This window comes from Gekko japonicus, unplaced genomic scaffold (genome assembly GCF_001447785.1).
Source record: "Gekko japonicus isolate JY-2015 unplaced genomic scaffold, Gekko_japonicus_V1.1 scaffold4262, whole genome shotgun sequence".
Lineage (NCBI taxonomy): Eukaryota > Metazoa > Chordata > Lepidosauria > Squamata > Gekkonidae > Gekko > Gekko japonicus.
In genome coordinates, this window is record NW_015163736.1 from 3321 (window position 1) to 15198 (window position 11878).

Sequence of the window (11878 nt, forward strand, 5' to 3'; positions counted from 1 at the left end):
GGGGCTCGAGTGCTCATTACTTGTGGAGCTGAGGCTCAATGTCTCCAGCTGCTCCGCCACCTTCCCTTCCCTTGGTTTGCTTGGGGAGCCCGAGCAAGCCGGCTGCTGGAGGGAAGGAGAAGCAGTTTAAACTACCTTCCCTTCCCTTGGCTTGCTCAGGATCCCCGCGGCTGCAGAGAGCCCGAGCAAGCCAGCTGCTGGAGGGATGTTCATTCGGTTTGTCTGAACCGAATGCACCCCCGAAAATGGCCCATTCGGGCCCCTTTCAGGCTGCTGCGGGCCGAATCAGATTCTCTGACCTGAATCGGCTTCCCGCAGTTCTGCCCCTTTATATCCTAAGGGCCATTGAAGTCATTGGCGAAAACACAGGGTATATTCTGGAAGCTGAAGGAGAGGGGGTTTGAGGGAGAGGCTCCAAAATTGCAGGGTAGCTGCTGGAGCCTCTCCCCAAGATACCTTCCATTTTTCAGGAACATTGAACCAGGGGGTCCAATTCTACGGGCCCCCAAACAGGTTGCCCCCATCCCCTCCATTGTTCTCTATGGTGGGAAAAAAAGTAGAATAGGACCCCCTGGTCCAATGTTCTTCAAACTTGATTGGTATCTTGGGGAGAGGCTCCAACAGCTACCCTGCAGTTTGGAGCCTCTCCTTCAAACCTCCTTTCCTCCAGCCCCCAGAATGACCTCTCGTGCGAGAGGTGGAATTTGCCCCTACGAGTCCAAGGCCACCACCCCGGGGCTCAGGGAGGTGTGGGAATGTTTTTCCCCCCCCACTGTATCCCAACTGATGGCTGGTAGGAGCAGGCTTATGTGCCCACTCTCTGGGCTCCTGACTGGTGCTCCGGCAGGAACTGAGGCCTATTTTAAACTATACAAAATCAAACATATAAATGCATACAGCTCATATAACAAAAACTTCCAGTTATTTATATCATTTCAGTAATTACTTCGTTATTTACTCTCTTCCATCTTTAGTAACCAAATATACATTTTATGCCACTTTTTATCAAACTCCTTTTCACTTTTACCCTGAATAGTAAATGTTAATTTCTCTAATTCAGTAACTTCTAATATTTTACTTATTAATTCATCTTTTGTTGGAATACTTTCATTTTTCAAGTATCTTGCAGATAGAATCCTTGCTGCCGCCAAAATATGCATAATTAAATAAACTTCTGTTTCTTTAAGTTCTTCAGGTAATATACTTAACAAAAAAATTCTGGGTTTAATTGTATTTCCACTTCTAAAATCCCTTCTATAACCCATTTTATTACCTTCCAGTATTTTTCAGCCTTTTTACAGACCCACCAAATATGATAAAATGTACCAATATTAAATTTGCACTTCCAGCAATTTCTAGATATGGTCTTATTATATTTATTTAATCTTTCCAGTGATATAGGCCACATATAGAACATCTTAAGTAGATTTTCTTTAAAGTTAGCCGTCTTAATATGTTTTCTATTTCTGGACCACATCTTAAACCATTTTCGGTTCTCCCAGATTAGAGTCCGCACACTTCACCACTACTGGCTCTGAAGGTGACCGGTTCAAAACTGGAGAAGTGCGCACGAACAACTCCTCCCCTGCCACACATTTTGCTAGCCTTGAAGGTGCTCCTGGACTCTCACTCTCTTCTCCTGATGCATAACTGTGTGTCTCACCTCTTCCAACCACTGTCAGAACCCACAGCTCACAACGAAGTACACGCATTCAGGAACGGTTATACTTTTATTGCAAAGCTATAGGTGCAGTAACATAGGCACTGTTAGGAATGGCAGCAAACCATAGAACCAGATAGGATATAGGGCGTTCGTATGCATCCCCACATAGCATGGGCCAATAAGGCACCCTCCCGCGCACGGGCAGAGTTAGGAAACCGTTAGGTGGCGAAAGCAGGGAATCGGGAATCTCTCATGAAGGATGAGAGACCACTAGACAATACAACGTCCTCCTGCACATCTGTAGAGATAAGCGTTACAGCCAAGGGATAGCGAAAGGGAAAGGAATGCAATAGCAATTAACAAGACACAGGATAACCTCCCCAACCCTCATGGCAGCATAGCTGACAACCGCTTGTCTGCGGGCTGGACGGCACCGGACGTACCCTGTGTGTGGATCTGGTTTCTGACTCTCTCTTTCCTTCTCTCTCTCTCTCTCTCTCTCTCTCCTCAGCAGCTGGTCTAGGATGGCCCCGGCAGAGGCCTCCCTGCTCACAGGCCTCAATAGGTGAAATCCATTGAGGTATCTTCTGGTAGTACTTATTTTTGGCTTCTTCCCAAATTTCATATATAGCTTCTCTAATCCAATGTTGTCTGAAATGATTGATCTTTGTTACTTTTTGGTACCATAGATATGAGTGCCACCCATTCATAAGATCATGTCTCGCTAACTTTTGCAGTTTTTCGTTTTCCAAAATAATCCACTCTTTAACCCAAATTAAAGCTGCCACGTTGTAGTACAGTAACCAATCTGGTAATGCCAGTCCCCCTCTTTCTTTCTTATCCTGTAGATATTTCAATGCAATCCTCGGTTTTTTGCCTTGCCATACAAATTCTTTAATCAACTTTTCTAAATCTTTTAAAAAACCTTATTTTTAATAATTGGTATAGTTTGAAATAAAAACATTATACGGGGCAACACATTCATTTTTACGGTAGCCACTCTACCTAGTAATGAAATTTGTAAGTCTTTCCATCGCTCTAAGTCACCCTTAATTTCGGATAGGACCTTAACATAATTGTCCTGAAAAAGAGAACTGCACCTTTTGGTTATAAATATCCCTAAATACTTCACTTTTTTACTTATCATAAACCCAGATTTCTTTTGAATATACTCTTCTGTTTCTGCATCACAGTTTTTTGTCAAGATTTTGGTTTTATTTCTATTAATTTTCAGGCCAGCTATCATGCTGTATTCCTGCATTGTTTTCAGCAATTGTTCCATAGATGATTTTGGATCTTCCACTACATAGACCATGTCATCTGCAAAGGCTTGAACTTTCACTTCTTCCTCACCTATCTTTAGTCCTAGGATTTCTTTCTTCTCTCTAAGCATATCTAATAAAGTTTCCATTGCAAAAATGAACAGCAGGGGGGACAAAGGACAACCTTGTCTTACCCCTTTATTAATTTCAAAACTGTTGGTTAGTTCACCATTTATTATAATTTTGGCCTTCTGGTTAATATAAATAGCTTTAATCATTGTCAAACAGTTTTCACCACATTTTGATACTTTCAACTTTTCTAATATAAAATTCCAACTTATATTGTCGAACGCTTTCTCTGCGTCAACAAAAATCATGGCTACCTTTTCCCCACTATGCTTCTCTCTCTTTTTTAAAGTACCCGAGGATACACTTTTATTATTTTTTTCCATTATATACAAACAACCCCCAACTACCCCCCACAACATATAACATGTAACAAGAGACTTTATTATTCCTTCTGCTTATTAAATGCTTTTCATAGTACTTTATGCTTCTCATAGTACTCTAATACATTTAATATCATTCTAACATTGTCTTTGATCTGTCTATTTGGTAAATAACCTGCTTGGTCTTTAGATATTACCTGAGATAAAACCTTCCTTAATCTTGCTGCTAATATTGAGGCGAAGATTTTATAATCGGACTTTAACAGCGAAATTGGCCTATAATTTTTAACCTCATTATGCTCTGTATCTTGTTTGTGTACCAGCGTTACTAATGCCTCTTTCCACGAACTGTGTATTTTTCCAGTTTCTAGTATGTTATTGTTTGTTTCAGTGGTATAATAACTTGATCCTCATATTCTTTATAAAATTCAGCAGGTATACCGTCTGGCCCTGGTGTTTTCCTTTCTTTTTGCCTTCTTATTGCTTCCTCTGAGCCACTGTGGCCCCGTGCAAAGAAAGAAACTCACTATAATAAACATCCTACTGTTACTGATATCAGTCTTCGTATGCAGCAAGCAGTTTGATGAATGTAGCTACTATCTTCATTTGCTGTGTAGATGTAAAAGATTAGTCATTTATGCCTTGATTTCCCTAAACTTAACATAAAATTAATTACACCTGGTGAAATATGCACATTAACCTTATATTATAGAAAGGCAGAGGGAAGCAACCATCCTGATTAGAATCTTCAAAGGATTTCTGTATCTGGCAGCACAAATCTTTAGTGGCAAAGGAGCCCTGGGTCTAGGGATGCTTGTTCACTTTTGCTGTGACCCAGGCTTTCTCAGAGTCTAGAGACATTCAGGTTATTTCCAATTTTGAGACTCCTAGCCATGATAAAAAGGATAAAACATTAGAATTTGAATTTTTCTTGCCTAAATTTGAGGCCCCCTTTGAGTTTGTTTCTTAAACTTTTAAATCTTGAATGCTCAGAACCTGATCTCTGTAAACACACCACACCTACTTGGTCTTGCTAGCTGATGTGCAGTAATAAGGAGGGGCAGCAAGTAAGCTCACCATCCCTTGAGCCCAATAGCTAGAAATTGTGAAAGGGTGATCTATCATTCCCACACTAGCTTGTAGGGATAAAGTGGGAAAATGCAGCGTCTAGGTGGAGTTTCCAAATGACAATGCAGGTGCAGAGAGCTAGATGTGCAAATCCATCCAGTGGGAGATATTATTTGATTTGCTGATGGTGGCAATTACTGCTCAGTTTGTTTTTGTACCTACCTGGGAGCAAGGGAAAGGGATGCCATTGCAAGCAGAAAACTGTGACGGCTGCAGAGTTTTCTGAGCTCCTGAGGGACCAGGGCTTGAAGAGGTAATGAAGTTTTAATTTTAATTGCCTGTGCATTTTTTAGGCAGCCTTCTTTTCCACCCCCTTTATACTGCATTGTTTACAAGATGTATTATACTGCCTGTAGTCAGTATCCTTTAATTATGAAATCCAGTTTATGCAATGTATTATACTATTGCCATTTCATTGCTCTTTGTGTAATCTGGTTTTACTGCTTCGTTCACAGTATGCACTGTATTGTCCTTATTGTATTGTCTTCTATAAATATGCCTTGAAACTCAACGAGAAGGGCAGATAACAAATAAAATAAACCAAAAATGCTTTAATGTGAGGTGAAGTATTTGGCTTGGATCCAGATGAACATTTCCATGGGAACAAGTAGGATTTTGGGGAGGATTCAGGGCTGCCAAGGGATGGGTGGTGGGAAAATAGCACTCTGATGGCAGACATCCTCTCGTTCATGTTAGTGTTAGTCTGGATCCAATCCTTTGTGCGTGCAATTTGAGTATTCTTTCCACTGTGTACATTTATATAGCTGTACAAATTAAGCAAGGCTGTTAACAACAGGACATTTTGGAGATCATTCATTCATAGGGTCACTGTAAGTTGGAAGCAACGTGATGGTGCTTAGCACACACGTACAAACACATTAAGCCCTCAAATCACACAGAATCCCGTGTGCATGCACTTGGTGGGAGGAGCACTGGCCTTGGATTCTGGAAACGTAGGTTCACAATTTAACTTGTTAACTTCGGTTGATGGTGGCAAGCGGTTGAACAACGGAGCAGTGGTGGTGGTGAAAAAATATGGCGGCAGCAATGGCGGCAAATTGAGCGGCTCAGACGGGGATTGGATCGGCGAGCGCGGCGGCGGGGCGAGGTAACAGGTCGGAGCCAATTAGGACGGAGGCCTGCTGAAGCACGCGCTGCCGTGCACGATGAGTCCATCCCCAAAAGGAGTCGCTGCGAAAGAGATCTGCGCCGGAGACGCCGCCACCTAGGACTTGGAAAGAACCTCCGCAGGAAAAACAACGATCAAGAAACCCTACCGCGGGGTGCCTGATAGGTAATCACTCTCCCCCCCATTGTCCGTGGCCCTAGTAAGATAATTAAACTGTACTACTATGTAAACCGCTCAGAGCCCTTCGGGGATGAGCGGTCTAGAAATTGAAGGTATAAAAATAAATAAATAAAACTTGGTAGTCACTATCAGGAGCATTTCAGATTTTGCACCCTTTCTTTAAAATCAGGAATAACTGACACTTATTAGGACGCTGTCTGTCTGAAGGAATGAATAAGGGACAGTTATACAGTCTGTACATTAAAAATTCCACTTAAGGAGCAACTGTCATGAGAATGGCTTCATGACAGGGCACACAACTTGCATCATTAATGAACAAAGTTGTAGAGTCCAGAGTCATACTGCAAGGGAGTTTTATTCTGAAAAACCAAGAGGTTTGAAAAATACTTTCAATCTATCAGGGAAAATAAGATTCCATATAAAATGCATGAACAAAAATATTTGGTACAAATATTCATAAAAGGATAAACGAAGGCCTCAACTGTGCTATACAACTGTGACTTTGTTTCCCATCGGTCAGCAATTAAAAAGCGATCAAGTGTGAAAAGCATTGCTTTGCTGAAGACCATTCATTATATACCTAGAAGATTTATTAAACGGATTCAATATTTTTAAATAAGACAAACTGATACAGCACTTCTATGGCAATCTCCAAGGGAAGCAGAAATCTCTACCCAATGTTTTCTCAAAGCAAGAAAGCTTTGGGGGGGGGGGGAGTGTTCGGAACAGAAAGAAAGCATAATAAATAGATCCACTACCAACCCGAAAAGCACCCCCACTTTGGAGCACAGTGAAGGAAGACCAGAGTTCTCTCTCCTGTGCTGCAGGAGCCAAGGTTCATTACAAGGTGACGATGTCTGCAGCATCTGTGTCTGCATAACACAGGAGGAATGAGAGAAAGAACTCTGACACAGAGCGTAGCCTGGTGTGTCCCCATTTTAACCGCACAAAAGAGTATCCTGGAAGCCCAGAGTGCAGACACAGGGCATGTGAAGGTCCACCTCCTTTCTCAGACCAGTCCTGAAACCGTAACAGCCTCCATAGACATATCCTGCGCTCAGTTGGTGTTCCTCTGAGGGAGAGGAAGATTTTCGTGAAGGTACTTCATACTTCCTTGCTCTGAGAAGTCAGAAACAATGTGATTCTCTCCTCTCAGCAGCCACTTCGTCGTCAATAGCCCCTCAATGCCCACTGGCCCACGGGCATGGATCCGCGACGTACTGATGCCAACCTCAGCGCCTACATGGGTCAAAGAGAAGAGTTAGATATAAAGGATGGCAGCAAGGGGAGAGAGTATTTCCCCAGTCTTGGGATGGAGATCACATTTCCCAGATTATGTTCTCCCACATCCTTTCAACCTTCTTGTATTTCATCTTATATGCCGAGTTGCCAGTTCCTTTCCTACTTCTTAAAATTTCCCTCTTTAAACAACAGATGGTGTGTGCTGCCCTTTTTAATGCAGCATCATTATGGATGCTGAAAGTAAAGCAACTCAGAGTCAATGCAATGTCAGACTAGGAACAGGGAGTACTAATTTCAGATCCCTACTTGGCCTTGAAGCTCACTGGGTGACCTTGAGCCAGCCTTTCTCCATCTAACCCACACTACAGGGTTGTACTGAAATAAAAGAGCAGATGACTATGCATGCCACCTTGAGCTTGTTGGAGGAAAAATGGCATTTCTTGCCTTCGAAACTGCCATCCTCAACCGTCCTACACGGTCATCTCATTCTTGCATACCATTCACCTATCCCCCACATATTTGCTTCCTGTCTACACAATCATATCAGGACTTTTCCTTTGGGACAGCCACAATGGTTCTCATTTTAAATGTCTTTCTACAATACGGAATGGAACAAAGGAAACCTCCTCAAAATAGTCTTAAAACAATGATGAGCCTGAATCGAAATGAAGGCCAGACTCTTTCCTCTGCAGCTATACAGTTTCAGCCGCTGATTCTCTCATTTTCCCTCAAGCTGTGTGAGACATCTGGCACGTTCTCTTACCCAGCCCAAAGCGATAGCCGTCGGAGAAGCGGGTGCTGGCGTTCCAGAACACACAAGCACTGTCCAGGTGCTGCAGGAACATTTCTGCGGTTTTCTCTGAGAAAGGAGAAAACAAAGTATCAGCATGCTGTTCTTAAATACTTTAACAATAGAACCCTGCCATATATACAAGCAAGCAGCAGAATGCTCCTAAACACATGCAGGAGAAAATATCAAGAAGTATTAGGGATCCTTCTGACTCCCCTTTTCAGGTGTGCCAGCTATTTTATTGTGCTGCTCCCACACTGCATTTACTAAAATCAGAAGGTCCAAGTCACATGGGAAGTGCCCACGCCATACCTCCACCTCACTCTAGCCCTGTCCCTGCTCAGATACTTGAGCAATGCAGGCAAGGGAAGAAACTGACAGACTCTTCCCCCATTAGCCCAGGTCTTCTGTTGCGGCTACACTGCAAGAGAGGATGGTACAATCTGGAGAGGCTCCTGTGCCACAAATTTTATGGCATGTTCTGGAGCCTCTAGCACACAGGAACAGAAGCCCTCACAGGCCAGCCGCAGGTAGAGTAGTCTGTCTGGCCACTAACCGTTTTCTGTGATGATGACGTCTGTGTGGGAACTCCCGTATTTGTGGATGTGTTCAATAGCATCCTGAACGCTGTCCACCACTTCAATGCAACACTCCAAGTCTCCATATTCTGTGCGGAGGGATTTCACCTCTGATGGGCTGAATGTCAGGTAGGAGGCAAATTTGGGACCAGCATGGATCTTTACCTGGTGGAAGACAAAAGCCTTTACAGCACACTTCTCTTCCAAGTATCTTCTATATAAAGCTCTTGTAGTGCAAGTTTCTTTCCCTGTGAACAATTCTCCTTCACATCTGAAAGAAATGTGCTCATTGGAACTGTTCAGGCTATTGGAACTGTTCAGTCTTATTTATTTATTTAAAAACATTGGTAACGTGCTTTCCTCACTAAAAGCAACCCAAAGCGGCTAAGAACAATAATTATAAACAATAAAACAGAAATATAACTAAACAGCAACAGAAACTAATTGCCAAAACACTACTAACCACACCCATAAGCTCCTCCCTAAATAGTTTTGGCTCACACCCACATTAGAAAGCCACAAGAGGGGAAGCCTTCCTAATGTTTTCAGGGACATAGTTCCACAGTGGAGGATGTCCCAGTAAAAGTCTGAGATCAAGCCATGGCTATACTAACTTGCCTATGCAAGGGAATGGAAATGGGAAATTGCTAGCATGATCCATAACTGCCATGTGGATTTCTACAGGAAAAGGTGGTCTGTTTGGCAAATCAGTTCCTTTCAGTCCAGTTGTTCAAAGCTCACAGCCTTAGAGCTCTGATAATTTTATAAATGGCATGACAGAGGCTGATGAAGTCATGCAATCTATGGAGAGATAATTTTTCTTCCCATAATACTTGGGGGCACGCAATGAAGTTGAGCGGTAGTATATTTAGTTCAATCAAAAGAAAGCATTTCTCTTCATACAATGCACAGTTAACTCAAGGAATTCCTAAAATGCAGGGATGTCCATTAGCTTCCATGATTTTAGAAAGCAAGTTCATGGCCCAGCAGGCCAAAACATTCATGGAAGATAAGTCCATCAAAGGCTACTGACCATGATGGATACATGGAACTTTCCTATTTAGATGCAGTGTACTTCTAAATATCAGTCACTGGGGGTGGAGCAACAACATCAGTAAGCTTTGGTCTTTGCGCTCTGCTCATAGGCCATCTGAGGCATCTAACTAGCCACTGTAGGAAATTAGATGCTGCACTAGATGGACTATTCATCTGATCCAGGAGGGCTGGTCTTATGAATTATGAGCTGGAGAGTAAACGTATCAGGTCCTCTCTTTCAAGAACACTTATCACAGCAAGGAGCCATCTTATACCAGCAGGTTCTACCCATGCCTGCTGTAGAAGATAAGCAAACAGCTATCTGATCTCTAGGAACCTCAGACTCAGATGCCCTCAGCAGGGTTCTGTTTTCCAAACGCACATCTTCTATGATTCTCCAGTGTAGGTAAAAGTGCCGCTTTGCAGAGCCCCGAAGTTAGGATGCCCCAGTAGAAAAACTGTCTTAGAGTCAGACAAGCATGCTGTATTCTCAAATGACTGCACAAAACAATTCTATTGTGTCAAGTGAGATTGAGAATCCCTCAAGATTTGTGTCTGCAACATCCCCATTTAATCGTCACCTCACAATGCAGCCACTCTCTCTCACATTCAGGTCATACCAAACAGCTACCTTTATTTCCCTCACCTGTTCCACTCGCAACATGTCGATGATCTGGTCAAATATGGGGGTTCTCAGCAAGTCCCGATGAATAAGGAGTGTCTCAAGTGCATTACAAGCTGCAGGATATTCACATTTTGAGTCTCTCACTGAATGAAAGAAAAAGGCAACTGGTTATATGCAATTGCAGCTATGAAAGTGCTGCAAAGCATCTGAAATAAGCTGATTAATGGAGGAGTGAAACTCTTTTCAGGCTTTATAACCACACATATCAGGAACCCACCGACAGGTGCATGCGCTACCCATTACGCTCCAGATACGCGTGGCTGCCATTTTGTGTGATTAGGGTGATACAAAGATATTCTATGCATATACAGCACTGTTCCATGCAAGTGTGGAGTGAAGTTGCGTACACATGGAAAATTCACACATTTGTCTTATTCATGCAAAATGTCAAGGATATCTACTAGGAACACTGCAAGTAGCATATACTCTCTATAGTAGTCTCCTGGCACACGTAGTTGTAACGTCTGAAAAGGACTTACATCATTGACCATTGATGCTCTCCACTCAACCCAGTCTCTTTAGAAACAAATTCTCTCTTCTCTCACCTATTCTAGTGACCTTCTCAACGCTGGCCTCCAAGTCCACGTACACATGACAAATCCCTTCACTGTGACCCATTACTGGGATCCCTTTAGCCGCTTTCTGGATATCCCGAACCAGCTGAGATGAGCCACGGGGGATGATCAAGTCTATCAGCTTGTCCAAACGGCACAGGTCTTCTACCTCCTCCCTGGTATTGACCTGTAAAGCGCAAGCCAGGTAAGTTACAAAATCTACCTTAAAGCAAAAGTAAGGCATATTAATAAAACCATGAGATGGAATAATGAAAAAAGGCTGGGGGAAAATACACAATATATTCACAACAACAAGAAGGTGCCCAATTATTTTAGGTCAAGTAGCTGTGTACACAAGCAATAATATGACTACCAAGTATAAGCAATTTGTTAAACATTTGGATTCTAGAGGAACAGGGCAACAAGTCTGAAAATAGCAGGCAAAACAGTCACAGGTGCATGTGTTCTGGAACAGCCCTGAAATAAATCACAGGCTCAGAAGGCGGACAGCTCCAAGACTGCTGCCTTGCCCAGAAGATCTATCTTTATGTCACAAACCCAGGAGAAAAGATCTAGATTTGTTTCTAAGCACCAAGAGAAGACAAGGCACTCAAGCTGGTGCTAAAAAGCCTGGCATTTTCAGTAATTAAAAAGAAAACCACTCTTCAAAAGCAATGAATAATAATGCCCTTTTCCTTACAGTGAAAACTTTTACATTTCTTTCCTTGGACATCACTATCCCAAGGAACATGTTAAATCGAAATGTGTTGGCCTTTCAATTTTTCTTCAAGAACCTGAAGGACCTTCTCTTCCTGGGTTGTTTCCCATCAGTGCTTCCCCTCACTTCTTTTGGTTTCTACGACTCACCAGCTGTACTGCATCCTTAACACCATGGATGGAAAGGGCTTCCTGGGTTAGAAGGTGAAGAATTTGGTTGCTGTGCGATGCTTCTTTTCCTCCCTTAAGCAATAAGCCATTTCCACTGGCAATAGCCAAAGCCGATACCTGTCAGCAAAGAAAGAGACTGGAATTAGATCCTCAAGCAAAGCCAATCCTGTCCACAGTGTGCAGACCTGGGTTGTCAGTACTTTAGTATCATTTATTTTCCTTCCCACAATAACGGGGGGGAAATGCCCACAATAATAAATCCTTCTATACCACAGTCAACTCTATTAATCTCACT

At 42.6% G+C, this 11878-nt stretch overlaps 1 protein-coding gene across 1 annotated transcript in view; it reads right to left on the minus strand.

The window, feature by feature from the left end:
- Positions 1-6161: 6161 nt before the first annotated feature.
- ALDH18A1 (aldehyde dehydrogenase 18 family member A1) overlaps positions 6162-11878 on the minus strand; it is a 31577-nt gene continuing 25860 nt past the window's right edge. Inside the window, 7 exon segments of the mRNA XM_015407881.1 lie at positions 6162-7050; positions 7817-7912; positions 8400-8586; positions 10103-10224; positions 10687-10882; positions 11563-11719; position 11878. The exon segment at position 11878 is cut by the window's right edge and continues 213 nt beyond it. Coding sequence (XP_015263367.1) covers positions 6869-7050; positions 7817-7912; positions 8400-8586; positions 10103-10224; positions 10687-10882; positions 11563-11719; position 11878 — 941 coding nt within the window. The 3' untranslated portion in view covers positions 6162-6868.